Here is an 18422-nt window from a genome sequence, read left to right on the forward strand (position 1 = left end):
GACAGACAATGGCCAATAAAGAATTACTACAATTGTAAGTATTGCATTATTGAGTGAAGGAAATAAAAATCAATTATACCCATAATCTCTGCATTCAAATGTGTGTATTCTGGTAAAAAAAATTGGAGATGGAGATCTCTATGGAACAATACTATTTCTATGTCTGTCTCTCGGTGGATAGTCATATGATGCCTTATCAATAACTCTTCACAGATAAAAGCAATGGCAAAAGTATTAAATGGACAATAGTACTAAGAAGCATGACCCTTGCTGTGGCAACGCTACTTGTGATGGCAGCATTTGTTTTATATTTCAGACTTCAGGTAAGTATTCCCACTTATTATCATTTTATGAAGCATGTGGTGTCTGCTGGGTCACTAAGTTTCTTCCATGACCAGTGGGCCACTGCATGAAATTTTAACTTACCCCATTTGTACCATTTTATATTAACTTATTAAATTTTTGCTTTAGAGGAAACAACTCAGATTGCCAATTCCCTTCCCCAGATTTGTTTTGTGGTTTTTCTTCTTTCAGGGAGATATGTGTTTGTATTCCATTGGGATTAGGTTCTCCTAATCCCACAAATTCACCAACCTACTTAAAATAGGATGTCTGCTCTCCATATATCTGGTCTCCAGCAGTGTATTGAATAATCCCAGGTATGAAAAGCATCCCTATTCTCCCATCAGTCACCCATCGGCATGATAATTCATCATACTGAATAACGTCTTCAAAAGTGAACTAGATCAATAGGTCATCGTAAAAAGAGACAATCAAATGTCAAATACAAATCGGTCATCTTAGAATAATGTGTGTTACAACATTAGAGAGAGTTTTGGGGTTTGCCCTTCTTTGAGATTTTGAGGTGATTATTATTTCTTCAGGAGATTATAGAAACTAAAAGAAGCACACGATAATGTAAATTATACCCAATGAAACATCTTTGATTCCTGAATGGCCTTTTTCATTTTGTACTTTGTGTGGTATATATTCCTCCACTCACTAAAACTAGTAAAAAAGTCATGTGATGAAACTTACTCTATACTCAATAACCTTTTAAATAACAGCAGCAAACAGAGGAACGTATATCCCATTTGTTTATACATCTTGATTTCGAATCTTTGATTGTAGAGGATGTTCAGAATTCCAAAGAAATAAAGAATAAACTTGCATTTATATAGCACCTTTCATGCCCTCAGATGTCTCGAAGCACTTTACAACCAATTGAGTACTTTTGAAGTCTAATCACTGTGCAATGTGGCAGCCAACTTTATCACAGCCAGGTCCCATAAGACAATGGCCAGCTAATCTGTTTTAGTGATGTTGGTTGAGGGATAAATCTTAGCCAAGACGATGAGGAAAATCTCACTCCCTTCTTCGAATAATGAATCTTTTACGCCCACCTGAGAGAGCAGATGATGCCTTGCTTTAATGTCGAATCTGAAAGATGGCACCTCTAATAGTGCATCAGTACTACACTTAAGTGTTCGCCTAGACTACATGCTCAGGTTTCTAGAAAGGGGACTGAATCTTTGAACTTCAGATTCAGAGGTGAGAGTGCTACCACTGGCCCAAGGCAAACACTTAATAAACAACACAGGGATAACGACAAATCCATTTTCTCAATTCCTACCTGTTCTGGTACAAGTTTTCCTACTATTTTAATTACTGTCCCAGTGATCTGCTCTAAAATAGACACTTACTGTAAAATAAAAGGATGACTTTTCACAAAGTGGGCCATAATTTGCTGTAGTAGGGAAGCTGACAGCATCTGCCATTAGTTAGATTTGCCCTTGCACACTCAGATACTTTTATTTTTTGCATGGCAAGTTGCTGAAAGTACGAGGGATATCAGGCACCTGGGACCAGAGTGACAGGAAAACCAACTGTGTGTCTCCTTAACCAATCAGACTGAAGGATTGTGAAATTAACAGTGCAAAGACAGAGAAGGAAGTGTGCATTGGAGTGGTTGAATACTCTACTGCCTATGTCATTACTCGCACCAAGTCTCATTCACCCATCGTTTCTGTGCTCATTGACCTACATTGGCTCCCAGTTAAGCAATGGTTCAGTTTTAAAATTCTCATCCTTGTTTTCAAATCCCTCCATTTCTGCATCCCTCTCTATCTCTATAGTTTTCTCCAGCTTCACAACTCTCTGAGGAATCTGCACTCATCCAATTCTGGCCTCTTGAGCATCCCCGATTTTAATTGCTCCACCATTGGTGGCCATGTCTTCAGTTGCCAAGGCCCTAAGCTCTGGAATTCCCTCCCTAATCCTCTCCATCTCTGTACTTCTCCTTTTAGACACTCCATAAAACCTACCTCTTTGTCCAAACATTTGGCCATCTACCCTAATGTTTCTTTATGTTACTTAGTGTCAAATTTTAAAACTCCTGTGGAGCACCTTGGGGCATTTCATTACATTAAAGGTCCTATATAAATACAAGTTGTTATTGAATTCAATGTCAAAACAGTTACAGAGAGACAAATAAAGAGAAGGAAAGAAAGATTGGATTAAGACGAGAAAAATAAGAGAAAGGAAAAGTTAAACAAATTTAAATTTAATATTTTACATTTTTTACACTTCCAGCAATTAAAACCTGAAGCAGTGAGACTCCAGACTTGTAATCGTAAATTTTCAGTACCAGAAATGTTGATTGGCAATAATTAACAATTCTTACATTGCTAAAAGGGTATTTAGACTTGAAATGACAAGACATAATTTTCAGCAGTGAGTTTAGTTTGTATCTTCTGCGTTATTACCACAACGTCACACTGTTCATTGCATTTGAGGCGTTATCTATTTCGCTGTGGAGTAGTCCCAAAATCTCTGAGGCTCCTCTGTTGTCAGTCATGTAGGTAAAGGTATTAAAGGAGATGCAAGTAGATGGAGGCAGACTATTTATTTAATCTCCCTGATAGAGGACAGTTAGAGATCTCCAGGAGTGAGAATTAAAGTCTATTGCAGGACGTCAGAGTTGGAGCATGGAGGATCTGACCACACTAGAACTAGGGACACAGTTTCAAATGAAGGGGTCTCTCATTTAAGACAGAGATGAGGAGGAATTTTTTCTCTCAAAGGGTCGTTAGTGTTTGGAATTCTCTTCCCCAGCAAGCTGTGACGGCTGAGTCATTGAATATATTCAAGGCTGAGTTAGACAGATTTTTGATTGACAAGGGAATCAAGGGTTAAGGGGGACATGCAGGAAAGTGGAGTTAAGGCCACAATCAGATCAGCCATGATCTAATTGAATGGCGGAGCAGGCTCAAGGGGCCGAATGGCCTACTCCTGCTCCTATTTCTTTTGTTCATTATTGGAACCAGGAACATAAGTACATCAAGGGGTGGGGGGGGGGGGGGAACAGGGAAAGGAGAGGCATAAGAGATGGGGAGTGAAGAGCGGTGACAAAAAGGAGAAGGGAAAGATGATGGGGAAAGGGGAAAAGGGCAAGAGGATTTTTTTTATTCTTTCATGGGATGTGGGCATCACTGGCACGACCAACATTTGTTGCCCATCCCTTATTGCACTTCACAACTGATTGGCTTGCTAGGCCATTTCAGAGGGCATTTAAGAGTCAACCACATTGCTGTGGGTCTGAAGTCACATGTAGGCCAAACCAGGTAAGGATGGCAGATTTCCTTCCCTAAAGGATTTTAGTGAACCAGATGGGTTTTTACAACAATTGATGATAGTTTCATGGCACCATTACAGAGTCTAGCCTCCAATTCCATATTTTTTTTTATTAATTGAATTTATCAACTGAATTTTAAACTCCACCAGTTACCATGGTGGGATTTGAACCCGTGTCCCCAGGGCATTAGCCTGGGCCACTGGATTACTAGTTCAGTGACATTACCTCTACATGACCTTCTCTCTGGGTGTGGGATAGAAGTTGGAGTAAACAAATGAGAGTCAAAAGAAAGATGGAACTCAAAAATGCATTGAATAAATAAGTGGGTTTCATGAATTTAAAGTGGTACTAAACAGAATGAGAGGGAGCAGTACCAAATAAATTACTTAGAGTTGGCAATGGCACGGAAAATTAATTAAATAAATTTGGGAAATCTTGAAAAACATAATTAAATAAAGAGGTGGGGGTTAATGAATTAGAAGGTGTTTTACATACCAGGGGCCGGATTTTATTCCCGTCGGCGGGCGCAAAAAATGGCTGCCACGCCACCGCGATCCTGAGGGCGGCCACTCATTTAAATATGCAGGGCGGTTGCCCCGCCCCCAATCACATGGTGAGGGTGGTCTCAGGGCCACCGCAAATGGTGTCAGCTGTCTTTACGCAGGTGCTGGTGCCATTTTTAAAGGGCTGCCAGCCCTGCTCAGAGAATGCAGAGTTGAACTCGTACTCCCCCCACTACACCGAAAATAAATGTTTGGCCCGTCCCCCACCCTCAATACACTAGAATTGAAGAGTTGGCCTCTCTCCCCCCTCCCCCCACAACTGCACAAAGTGCAGAGGTCACCCCTTTCCCCCTCGCCCACACTAAAAGTGCAGACTTGACCCCATCCCCTACCACTACACTAAAAATACTCTGATTCCCCCCCTTCCCCAGCTCGGTGGTGCCAGCTTTCCTGGGCTGGAAAGTGAAGACACGAGTGCCGCCCATTGGACTGAAGATCCGGATCCAATGGTAAGATCGCGGGGAACTGGATTTAAATGTATGCATAAAATTAATTTTAATATTTAAAGTCATGTCCCATCGCCGAGCAGCAAGGGGGTGGGGGAGGGCAGTCTGCAATGGAACCTTGCCACTGCCGGGAAGATTGGGCCCGGCAATCCCAACACTGGCCTCCTTGGTGGGCTGCTGCCACTGTAATATTCCAGCCCCTCCACCACAGATCCCAATGTTGGGAGCGCAACAAAATTCAGCCCCAGGAAAATTAATTAAATAAAGTGCAGAGCTTCCATCAGGGAAATTAAGTAATTAAGCAGTGGGTCTCCACCTCCTTTAATACCTTTACCAACATGGCTGACACCACTGGTGCCTCAGAATCTTAGCTTGATCCACAGAGAAACCCAGTGTCTGTTGCCGGTAACTGAAATCAGCATAAAATAGCAGCCATTATCACCCAACTTTAACATTGAAACCATCCATCATAATGCCAGTTGTAACAGGTACTGAGGTACACGTGGACACAGAGGTTGGCTGATACAGAAGTTTTCAATTCATTTTGAAACTGAATGTTGCAATTCCCCAACCAGAAATTCTAATATTTAAAATGGCATAATTTATCAATGATTCTTTAATACATATATCTAATATGATTAAGCTCCAGCGACCCGGGTTCAGTTCTGGGTACTGCCTGTGTGGAGTTTGCAAGTTCTCCCTGTGTCTGCGTGGGTTTCCTCCGGGTGCTCCGGTTTCCTCCCACATGCCAAAGACTTGCAGGTTGATAGGTAAATTGGTCATTATAAATTGCCCCTAGTGTAGGTGGTAGGGAAAATATAGGGACAGGTGGGGATGTGGTAGGGAATATGGAATTAATGTAGGATTAGTATAAATGGGTGGTTGATGGTCGGCACAGACTCGGTGGGCCGAAGGGCCTGTTTCAGTGCTGTATCTATGACTCTATAACTACAGGGGCATCGCACTCCTTAGCGTCATGGGGAAGGCCTTTGCTGGGTCATACTTAAAAGACTCCATTTACTTGCAGACTGAGTGTACCCGGAAGCGCAGTGTGGATTGCATGCCAGCAGATCTATTGTGGATATGATCTTCTCCATGCACCAGCTACAAGAGAAGTGTAGGGAACAGAGTATACCCCTTTACCCTACTTTTGTAGATCTCACTAAGGTATTCGACACCATCAGCAGAGCAGGGCTCTACAAGATTTTGGGAAAAATTGGCTGTCCACTGAAGCTCCTCAGTCACATTTGCTCCTTCCATGACAACATGCACTGCACTGTGCAGTTTGATTGCTCTACTTCCAACAGTTTCAGAGTGAGGAATGGAGTGAAAGAACAGGGCTGTGTCCAAGCCCCCACTCTGTTCAGCACGTTCTTCCCCATGCTTCTGACTTTTGCCTTCCCTGAAGATATGGAAGGAGTCTACTTGCACACTAGGTCAGGTAGCAAGCTCTACAATCTATCAAGGCTCAAAGCGAAGACAAAAACACATCACGCCCTGATCAGAGAACTCCTCTATGCTGATGATACTGCGCTAGTCGATCGCACGGAAACTCAGCTACAAAGACTCATGGACTGTCTCTCCTGTGACTGTAACCTGTTCTCCTTGACTATAAGCATCAAGAAAACTGTGGTCATGGGACAAGATGTTGCATCTCTAAATAACACCCCACTTGAAGTGGTTAGCAAATTCTGCTACCTTGGGTGACACATCATAGAACCAGAAAAGTTACAGCACAGAAAGTGGCCATTCAGCCCATTGTTTCGGCGCCGGCTGAAAAAACTAGCTGCCCATTCTAATCCCACCTTCGAGCACCTGGTGCATAGCCTTGCTGGTTACAGAACTTCAGGTGTAGGTCCAGGTACCTTTTAAATGAGTTCCCTGTGGCTTTCCAAAGGGCTCAGTGTTGGGTCCCTTGCTGTTTGTGGTATATATTAATGATTTGGACTTAAATGTGAGAGGCATGATTGGAAAATTTGCAGATGACACAAAAATTGGCTGTGTAGTTGATCGTGAAGAGAATAGCTGTAGACGCCAGAATGATATCAATGGGCAGTGAATTCCAGACACCCACCACCCTTTGGATGAAAAGGTTTTTCCTCATGTTCCCTCTAATCCTTCTACCAATCATCTTAAATTTGTGCCCCCTGGTAATTGATCTCTCCGCTAGGGGAAACAGGTGCTTCCTGTCTACTCTATCTAGGCCCCTCATAATTTTGTACACCTCTATTAAGTCACTCCTCAGCCTCCTCTGTTCTAAGGAAAACAACCCCAGCCAACCCAATCTTTCCTTATAGCTGCAATTTTTCAGCCCTGGCAACATTCTTGTAAGTCTCCTCTGTACTCTCTCCAGAGCAATTATGTCTTTCCTGTACTGTGATGACCAGAACTGTTCGCAATACTCCAGCTGTGGCCTAACCAGCATTTTATACAGTTCCAGCATTACATCCCTGCTTTTGTTTTCTATACCTTGGCCAATAAAGGAAGGCATTCCATATTCCTTCTTCACCACTTTATCTACCTGTCCTGCCACCTTCAGGGACCTGTGGACAAGCACTTCAAGGTCTCTCACTTCCTCTACCCCTCTCAATATCCTCCCGTTTATTGTGTACCCCCTCGCTTTATTTGCCCTCCCCAAATCCATTATCTCACCCTTCTCCGGATTGAATTCCATTTGCCACATTTCCACCCACTCAACCAAACCATTGATATCATTCTGGAGTCTACAGCTATTCTCTTCACGATCAACTACACAGCCAATTTTTGTGTCATCTGCAAATTTCCCAATCATGCCTCTCACATTTAAGTCCAAATCATTAATATATACCACAAACAGCAAGGGACCCAACACTGAGCCCTTTGGAAAGCCACAGGGAACCGCTTTCCATTCACAAAAACATCCGTCAACCACTATCCTTTGTTTTCTGTCAATGAGCCAATTTTGGATCCAACTCGTCACATTCCCCTGTATCCTATGGGCTTTTACTTTTCTGACCAGTCTGCCATGTGGGACCTTAACAAATGCCTTACTAAAATCCATGTAGACAACATCCACTGCACTACCCTCATCAATTTACCTTGTTACTTCCTCAAAAAATTCAATTAAGTTAGTAAGACATGACTTGCGAAAAGCACATGGGATAACACCAAGCTGACCCTTAGGACCAAGCTATGGTTTATAAGGCCTGTGTTCTCAGCACCTTGCTGTATGGCTGTGAAACATGGGTGACTTACAGCCAGCAAGAAAAGAAGCTCAAAAGTTTCCATCTTCGCTGTTTGCTGTGAATTATGGGTATATCCTGGCAGGACAAAATCACAAATGCAGTCCTCTCAAGCATGTTGGCACTAACCAAACAAAGGCAGCTTTGGTGGATCGGACACTTCCGCAGGATGGAAGATGGTTGCATACCCAAGGACCTTCAGTATGGTGAGGTAGCTGGGGCTACATGACCAATTGGGTGCGTAAAACTCCACTTCAAGGATGCTTGCAAGCGTGACAAGAAAGACCTAAATACCGACTTTCATACCTGGGAGTCACTAGCTGGCGAAAGAGGGAAATAACGATACATCCTGTGGACTGGTGTGCACTACCACGATGACCAGTTGTTACAGCAGGTTGGCAACGGCTGCCAATGCCAAAAATGACCCATAGCCTCACTTGGCAGCTTCACATGCAGCACTTGTGGCAGCACCTGCCTCTCAAAGATTGGCCTTCACAGCCATTAATAAAGGTGCACCAAGAGAAGAACACCCCACCTGAATGGATTGTTTGCTGTATGTCCACCATCTTTCGTAGATGGAAGGATGCCAATTCTAATCTATAAACATTTGGTAGCAGTGTTGCAGGTGCCTGGTGAGATCAGGAGACATATTACACTGCAACCCGGCCTGAATCTCAAAGGCTATTGGTGTCTACTGCATGCTGTGCGACTTTGCCATCCAGAGAGGCCTAACATTGCATAAGCAGGGGATCCACCTACAGCTAATAACAGAGAAGGACCCCAACATTGGCCCAGAAGACGTCTGTACTGAAGCATGTTTGCAGACAGGAAAAGTTATGGAAGGAGCGCTCATAGACAAGACAATTACCTGAGATTGAACCACCCAATACACTCATACACCTGTCAATAATATGAAATTAGTGGTTTAGTATGAGACATTAAACCAAGACTCCATCTGCCCTCTCAGGTGAATGTAAAAGTAATATCATACTATGAGATCTCAAACAAAGTCATGAAATTCAGTCTGGAACTTAATTTTAATCAATATGTAAGAGTAATGAGGCTCATAGCCTCACTCAGTCCCTCAAAATTGCCCACTGTAAATGGCAGCATGCAGTGACTCAGCCATGCAGTATCATACACCCGCTGTAGCATACCAAGATCTTCACCAATAGTGTCTCAAAAAAAAAAATCAGGGGTACTATATCCATTTTTAAAAAAATTATTTCCTCTCACAGGTCCCTCTGATAACTATCTGAAACTCAGCAGCCCTCTGTGTAAGGTGTACCATTTCCATGATCAGTGTGCATTGCTACAACTTTACCAAGCTACCCTCAATTTCCCATTTCTAAAATCAATCATCCAGCATGTTTGTCCTTTCCTGTTTCCAGAATATTGATGATGAATTTGAACAACCTTGCCTATGCCAAGAGATAGAAGATCAACAGTTACAAACAGAACTCATTAGAGCAACAAGTACCAGGAAACAGGGCCTTGAATCCACATTGGTTTAATTGAAAAATAAGGTTACAATTTTGGTGTTTCCAACTTAAAATAAGCATACTTTTCAGTACTTCTTGTTAAAGGTATGATTTATCTTACTTCCACTAGAAACTTGTCTGCAGACAAAGCTGATTGCTTGTAATCAAAATGTGAACCTTCATTTATATCATTCAGATTTTATTTTGCATTGCTATTGCAGCCAGACTGCTATTCATTTTTGATTTTCACCATGAGCTGTTCATTGTGATCTAGAGGTAACAGATGTCAATTTGAGAGACAAGGGACCCGACACTTTCCATTGATAAAGAAGCAAACTTCTGTGTGATATGTTTGCTGAAGAAGCTCAAACAATGCTGATTCATCTAATACCCTATAGTACTGCCAGACTCACCCGACAATTTACAAATTTTTATTTGTTAAGGGTATAACTGTGGCATGGGGTTGTTTGGCTCTTGAAAGGATGTGGGGTTCTTTGGGATTCTTATGGGAAAAGGGGACAATAATAACATAGCACTATGAACCATTCACAGGGGCCCTCGGGAAATCTCCCGCTTTCCCATATGGCCAGTCTGTCTCTGGGGAAAATCTTGATTTCTGCATATAAGAATGTGATTCCTAACTTCGTCCTGATAAATGCAAGTCTGCAGTTATACACCTTACATTGCCAGTCCTGTTATACATGACCTCTACACCTTGCCCTATACCATGTGAAAGGAAAATACTAAAAGAAAAAATATTTGCATTTATATGGTGTCTTTGATAACCTCAGGACGTCAATTTGAGAGACAAGGGACCTGACACGAGATCACAATGAACAGCTCAGGTCGTGTCTCACTAACTTGATCGAGTTTTTTGAGGAAGTGACGATGATGATTGATGAATAAAGAGCAGTGGATGTTATCATATGGACTTCAGTAAAGCCTTTGACAAGGTCCCGCATGGCAGACTGGTACAAAAGGTGAAGTCACACAGGATTAGGGATGAGCTGGCAAGATGGATACAGAACTGGCTCGGTCATAGAAGACAGAGGGTAGCAGTGGAAGGGTGCTTTTCTGAATGGAGGGATGTGACTAGTGGTGTTCCGCAGGGATCAGTGCTGGGACCTTTGCTGTTTGTTGTATATATAAATGATTTGGAGGAAAATGTAGCTGGTCTGATTAGTAAGTTTGCGGACGACACAAAGGTTGGTGGAGTTGCGGACAGTGATGAGGATTGTCAGAGAATACAGCAGGATATAGATCGGTTGGAGACTTGGGCGGAGAAATGGCAGATGGAGTTTAATCCGGACAAATGTGAGGTAATGCATTTTGGAAGGTACTAATACAGGTGGGAAGTATACAGTAAATGGCAGAACCCTTCGGAGTATTGACAGGCAGAGAGATCTGGGCGTACAGGTCCACAGGTCACTGAAAGTGGCAACGCAGGTGGATAAGGTAGTCAAGAAGGCATACGGCATGCTTGCCTTCATCGGTTGGGGCATAGAGCATAAAAATTGGCAAGTCATGCTGCAGCTGTACAGAACTTTAGTTAGGCCACACTTAGAATATTGCGTGCAATTCTGGTCGCCACACTACCAGAAGGACGCGGAGGCTTTGGAGAGGGTACAGAAGAGGTTTACTAGGATGTTGCCTGGTCTGGAGGGCATTAGCTATGAGGAGAGTTTGGATAAACTCGGATTGTTTTCACTGGAACGACGGAGGGGCGACATGATAGAGGTTTACAAAGTTATGAGCGGCATGGACAGAGTGGATAGTCAGAAGCTTTTTCCCAGGGTGGAAGAGTCAGTTACTAGGGGACATAGGTTTAAGGTGCGAGGGGCAAAGTTTAAAGGGGATGTGTGAGGCAAGTTCTTTACACAGATGGTGGGGAGTGCCTGGAACTTGCTGCCGGGGGAGGTGGTGGAAGCAGGTACGATAGCGACGTTTAAGAGACATCTTGACAAATACATGAATAGGATGGGAATAGAGGGATACGGACCCCGGAAGTGCAGAAGGTTTTAGTTTAGACAGGCACCAAGATCGGCGCAGGCCTGGAGGGCCGAATGGCATGTTCCTATGCTGTACTGTTCTTTGTCCCAAAGCACTTTACAGCCAATGAAGTACTTTTGAAGTGTAATCGCTGTTATAATATAGGAAATGCGTCAGCCAGTTGGTACACAGCAAGGTCCCACAAACAACATGATAATGACCTGCTAATCTGTTTTATCGATGTTGGTTGAGGGATAAAAATTGACCAGGTCACTGGGGAGAACTCCCCTGCTCTTCTTCAAAATAGTACCACGGGATCTTTTACATCCACCTGAGAGGGAAGAGGAAGCCTGTGTTTAACGTCCCCTACTAAAGGCTGCTGTGGGAGATGGCCAAACCCAATGATGAACATATGCATTACACCAATAGGAAGCTGAATTGTAGTAATACAATGAATGTATTTGACATGATATGAACACGAATATCTTAATTTATATATCTTCTTTCTGTATTGAGAGTTGAAAATTGATAAACTATCACCATTCTGTAGATGGTTTAGAAAGCAAGACTTGCATTTACATAGTGCCCTTCATGACTTTAGGACATCCCAAAGTGCTGATAATGAAATAGCCATTTAGAATAAGATGAAAGAGTTGCAAGGTTTATTGTATGTTTCTTTGGTACACTGCCACCTTTGTTAGTCTAGCTTAGAGAGATTATTTGGTCTGGAGGACCAGTCCTCCAGTAGGACTTCAAGTCCTACATTTTGATCCCGATTTTGTGCCCCCCTGGCTCTGTTCCCATCCCCAACATTCCCATAAAATTCCTCCCCTGGTTTCAAAATGCTTATAGTTTCTGGAGAGTTTGAATAAACCTTTACCTGTACTATGTTGTCAATGTGCTATTAGTATTGAACTAGGAAAGTAGATTCTGGGTCAAAGTAACATGAACACTGAGTACACGAGGTACAGCCTCGTGACATCACATCCTGTGATGATGCTCAAGGTCTATATACATAATCTATCCCACCACAGCTTATGTACAATCTACTACATCTCCCCCTGACAGTTTCTGACTTCATTCATCAGGTCTGTAATGCTGTGGGGTTCTCACGACTCTGCCATAGCATGTTCTTCTTTCCCTTGTTTGGGATATTGGGTCATTCAGTTCTTCTTCCTCACTTTCCTGTGTGTGAGTGGAACTATTGGATGACTCATGTTCTCTGCCTTCACTGTTGTCTGGGTTATCTGTTGTTGGTTGTATCGCCGGTTCATCAGCTCTCTCTGGTAGCTGATTCTCTTGATCTTTCACCAATTCTTCTGCATCATCTCTTCTGGATGGTATCATCTCTTTGCGAGATGGAGGCGAACCATAACTGTCCCTCTCGCAAGAGGGAGGTCCTCTTGAGCCACTTCCTCTTCCCCCCCCCCCCCCCCATTCCTACAGTTTGCATTGGTCTTGAAGGAAGGGGCCTTTTAGGTGGTGATATATTCCTCTTAAGGTAGCACTGTTCCTTCTCCTGGATCCACTCACCATGCCCATGTTTCTGAGGGGAAACTCCCATTCATTCTTGAATCCTCCTAGGAGGACCATTGTTTCTTGGGGATGGAGGTGGTCTACATCGTCTACAATTTCCAAATGCTGGTCTAGTAGCTTGCTCCACTTTAATGGGTTTTCCATCCAAAAGCTTCCATTCAGATCCCGGGCTGCTGGACTTTCAAAGGTAACAAAAGCAAAACCCCTTGACTTATTTGTTTCATGATCTTTTATCAGCAAAACTTCTACTATTTTTCCATATATACCAAACACTACTTCAAGTGCCTTTTCATTTGTTTCAGTGTTCAGACCACCAATGAAGAGTTTTCCAGAACGATCAGCTTCCACCCTGCGTAACAGTTTTAAGGCTTGGCACGCTTTTTATTTACTAAGGAGCGAACAGGCTTGGTTCCTAATAATATAAAGGGTTTCCGGGATCGTGTTGTTTGTGTGTGTTAAGGTTGTCTGTTGGCTATTAAGGTACTCCCAGAACCTTCAATTGAATTCCTCCTGGCCCGCATAATTTTTTGTTGGTTTTCCGAAGCCTTTCTTTCCTCAGGTGTTTGATCAGGCAGGATAGAAACGCTGCTCCGATATCTAAGTAGTTTTATTTCCTCCCACTAGAATTTCTGCTTCCCAGCAATCTTCATTTTTTTCCCTGTACTTCTCCTCAGAAGGGAGTATTAATTGTTTGTTCTAGCCACAGTCCCAAAGGACCATAGGCATCTTTCCCTATTAGAGAGACAGTGGGTGACATATAAGCTTGAGGATCACCACTCAAGCGTGGGGCAAGGCGAAGAGGCAGACCTTCATGAACTACCATAGCCGGTATGGGGATTGAGCCCATACTGTTGGTGTTTTTCTGCATCACACTCTAGCTGTCTAGCCAACTGAGCCCCCCTTTATTTTCTCTATCTTTTTTTATTATTTATTTATTTAGAGATACAGCACTGAAACAGGCCCTTCGGCCCACCAAGACTGTGCCGACCAACAACCACCCATTTATATTAATCCTACATTAATCCCATATTCCCTGCTACATCCCCACCATTGTCCTACCACCTACCTACACTAGAGGCAATTTACAATGGCCAATTTACCTCTCAACCTGGTACTAGCTTTTTACTAGACTGCATTTGTTTTCTAATGTGCCGGACCTGCTGAAAGTGCACCCTTCTCCTGCACCAGAAACATTCAGCTTCCCAGGTTGGGCAATTTTCCCGCCAGTGCCACTCAATTCAGTGTTGCTGCCTGTAGGTGTCTTTCCCACCTCTTGGGCTTTCTGACGCTATTATTCTGTTTTCTCTACAGAGTCAATTGATTCCAGAATTTGAGGCTGAACTCCCCGATCCCACTGAACTAGTAGTCGATTACTCTTTCATACTTCTTCCTGCCTATTCAATAAAATGGCTTTTTTCAAAGTCAAATCCTCTTTCAACTAAAGCTGCCCTGACAACGCTTTGTCTATAACCTCAACTACTATTCTGTCCCGAATCAGTTCCTCTTGCAGACTCCCATAGTCACAGTCCTCTGCTATTTATACAAATCATTAATAAACAAATAGATACTTTCACTGACTTTCTGAGTGCACCTGTTGAACTTAGTTCGCTCCACAATTACATTTTACCTGATCTGAAAGCAGCCTTCTAATGCTTTAATCACCTCACCATATGGGATTTCCTTTTCGTCAATCCCCAGGGTAGTCAGAATGTCGTCAACACTGTCTCCCATGGCATTAAGCAAAACACTGACCTGTTCTTTGTCCGATCATGCTATTAAACCTGGTGCAGAACGGTACCTGTCAAATCTTCAAATCCACTCAGCCACATTCCGACCTAGTTGGACCCTGCTGCTCGCTGGAAGCTTTCTGGTAATGGAATCAATTTTTCCATATTTCTTTGAAGTCTTGATCTCTTCTGCTTTCTTACGCTGGTAAAGTCATTTTTACCGCTGCCACCAAGTACTATCTTGTCAATGTGCTATTAGTATTGAATGAGGAAAGTATACCCTGGGTCAAAGTAACAGGTGTTTATTTAGGCAGGGGTCTTCTTACTCAGGTATCTAAATGAACACAAGGTACAGGCTCATGACATCACATCCTGTGATGATACTTAAGGTGTAGCCTTTCTTTCCTCAGGTGTTTGATCCCAGCAACAGCTTATGTACTTTATACTGCCACACACCAGTTTCCACTATAGATCTTAAATGATATGCTATGGTTCACAGGATTCATCACATGAATTATGTCACATTTGACCATATGAACACCTGCACAATCACCCCATTGACTGGAAAGGTTTAATTAAATTCCTGTGTACTCAAACCAAGGGGTGATCAGTGCAAATATGCAAACAAACTGAGCCAGAGAGACTAGGAACAAAAGTTTAGCTCATCTCAACTAGAATGGCAGTAGGGGTGCTACAATTAGCTTCAGTTCCCCTGGGTTAAGTGTAGCCAAGGTTTGCACTCCTATTTGTCAGCCATGTTCTTAAAAACTGAGGCCTAAGAAAAGCAGCTAAGCTCATCCTATTTTATCTTATTCAATCATGGGATGTGGACGTCACTGGCATGGCCATCATTTATTGCCCATCCCTAATTGCCCTTTAGAAGGTGATGAGCCTTCTTCAGATGCTGCAGTCCTGTGGTGAAGGTACACCCACAGTTCTGTTAGAGAGGGAGTTCCAGGATTTTGACATAGTGATGATGAAGGAATGGCGATATCTGGTGGTGTTCCCATGTGCCTGCTTCCCTTGTCCTGCTAGATGGTAGAGATTGCATGTTTGGAAGGTGCTATCGAAGGAGTTTTGACAAATTTCTGCAGGGCATCTTGTAGATCGCACACATTGCAGCCACAGTGGTAGAGGGAATGAGTATTTAAGGTTGTGGATGGGGTATCGATCAAGGGGGCTGCTTTGTCGTGGATGGCGCGAGGTTCTTGAGTATGGTTGCAGCTGCACTCATCCAAGCAAATGAAGAGCACATTATGTTGAATGAATACCCACAACTTTGGGTGATCCAGTTTTTCTAACAGTATGTTGTGGATGCTTTTGCAAGCACCAAGTTCCATTGCAACCAACTGACGATTTTCTGAGCTGTCTGTATACTTCTTAAAAAGAGATGAAATTGTTGCTTGTTTTTTGCATGCTCGTTTTCCATCTGTGCAATGTCAGGTGCTCTCTTTCTGCTGCAATGGCTTTTGGACTCTAAGTGACACTGAACTGTTGCCCACTGTGTGTGATCCAATGAAACATTGCAGCTTGCACAAAACAGTATTCCACCATCGGCATGCAGAATTTTGCTTCCAAATTCTTTCACTTGATGTGCTGCAGTAATGGTTGTAGCCATTTTTGATTTGCTCATTCTGGCATTCTCACTTGTCTGCTAATACTTGAAACTGCTTCTCTCAAAAGTGCACCAGAAGCCCTCCTTCATCTACTAATCAGCGAGGTGAGCCTTGTGTCAATGAATAAAACACGCAAAGTTTGCAAAATGGCTAATTTCATAGTGGACTCGTGACTTCATAGTCCATGACACATTTTTCACAGCCCTAGTTATAGGTGGTGGAAAGGTTTTGGGAGTCAGGAGGTGAGTCACAGTATGCCAAGTCTCTTGCAGCCACAGTAATTATATGGCTGGTCCAATTAAGTTCCAGGTCAATGGTGACCCCCAGGATATTGATGGTGGGGGATTCAACAACGGTAATGCCATTGAATGCCCCTCACTATTAGGCGGCATCGTAGACAGTCTAGATGATAGCATAAAATTGCAAAGAGATATTGACAGACTAGGTGAGTGGGCAAAACTGTTGCAGATGGATTTCAATGCGGGCAAGTGTGAGTTATCCATTTTGGACCAAAAAAGGATAGAGCAGGGTACTTTCTAAATGGGAAGTGGTTAAGTACAGTGGATGTCCAAAGAGACTTGGGGGTTCAGGTGCACAGATCTTTAAAATGCCACGAGCAAGTGCAGAAAATAATCAAAAAGGCTAATGGAATGCTAGCCTTTATATCCAGAGGATTGGAGTATAAAGACACAGAGGTTATGCTGCAGCTGTACAAAATCCTGATTAGACCCCACTTGGAGTACTGTGAGCAGTTCTGGGCACCACACCTTAGGAAGGATATATTGGCCTTGGAGGGAGTGCAACATACATTTACAAGAATGATACCTGGACTACAGGGGTTAAATTACGAGGAGAGAGTACACAAATTAGGCCTGTTTTCACTAGAATTTAGAAGGTTAAGGGGTGATCTGATCGAAGTCTACAAGATATTAACAGAAAAAGACAGGCTAGATAAAGATAAACTATTTCCACTGGTTGGAGATTCTAAAACTAGGGGGCATAGTTTAGTTTTAGTTTAGAGATACAGCACTGAAACAGGCCCTTCGGCCCACCGAGTCTGTGCCGACCATCAACCACCCATTTATACTAATCCTACACTAGTCCCATATTCCTACCACATCCCCACCTGTCCCTATATTTCCCTACCACCTACCTATACTAGGGGCAATTTATAATGGCCAACTTACCTATCAACCTGCAAGTCTTTTGGCTTGTGGGAGGAAACCGGAGCACCCGGAGGAAACCCACGCAGACACAGGGAGAACTTGCAAACTCCACACAGGCAGTACCCAGAATTGAACCCGGGTCGCTGGAGCTGTGAGGCTGCGGTGCTAACCACTGTGCCACTGTGTCTAAAAATTAGAACCAGACAGTTCAGGAGAGATGTTAGGAAGCACTTCTTCACGCAAAGAGTGGTAGAGGTTTGGAACTCGCTCCCACAAACAGCAGTTGAAGCTAGAACAGTTGTTAATTTTAAATCTGAGATAGATAGATTTTTGCTAAGCTAAGACATTAAGGGATATGGGCCAAAGGCAGGTATTTGGAGTTAGGCCACGGATCAGCCATGATCTCATTGAATGGCAGGACAGGCTCAAGGGACTAAATGGCCTACTCCTGTTCCTATCTTCCTATGTTCCTATTCAATTTAGATATCAATTTATTTAAATAGCACACTACCCCACAAGTTTTCAGTCATGTCAAAAACAAATAGGTTCATCCAAAAAACGAAATAGGATGTGTATTCTATTTTCACCATGGAGATTAACATCTAAAATATCGCAAGTTGTACTGTAACAGACTATTTTTCTCCCCATCACTTACAGTAATGTTAACCCAACAAATTACATGGATCCTGCTGCATTGAATACTATGTAAACATGTAAACTGCGCACAGGATACAATTTTTAAAAATGAGATGTCTATTTTCAGCAACTTTAATTAGTTATACTAAGCTCCAGTGCTTCCATAGGCACCACACTCTAGGAATGATGTGAAGACATTGGAGAAGGTGCAGAAAAGATTTATGAGAAGGTTCTGGGGATAAGAGACTTCAATTATGTGGATAGATTGGCAAAGCTGGGGCTGTTCTCCTTCGAAGAGAAAGTCGTGAGGAGATTTGATTAGAGATGTTCAAAATCATGAGAGATTTGTAGACAGGGAGAAACTGTTCCCATTGATTGAAAACCAGAGAACACTGATTTAAGGTGAT

The 18422-nt window shown here is 42.9% G+C and overlaps 1 protein-coding gene across 1 annotated transcript in view; it reads left to right on the top strand.

The window, feature by feature from the left end:
* LOC137374199 (immunoglobulin lambda-1 light chain-like) overlaps window positions 1-9378 on the top strand; it is a 28033-nt gene extending 18655 nt beyond the window's left edge. Inside the window, exons 4-5 of the mRNA XM_068039988.1 lie at window positions 214-323; window positions 9256-9378. Of these exons, the coding sequence (XP_067896089.1) occupies window positions 214-323; window positions 9256-9378 (233 nt within the window). The remainder of the gene's footprint in view (window positions 1-213; window positions 324-9255) is intronic.
* Window positions 9379-18422: the final 9044 nt, after the last annotated feature.

The sequence above is a fragment of the Heterodontus francisci genome, chromosome 10 (genome assembly GCF_036365525.1).
Source record: "Heterodontus francisci isolate sHetFra1 chromosome 10, sHetFra1.hap1, whole genome shotgun sequence".
NCBI classification, from domain to species: domain Eukaryota; kingdom Metazoa; phylum Chordata; class Chondrichthyes; order Heterodontiformes; family Heterodontidae; genus Heterodontus; species Heterodontus francisci.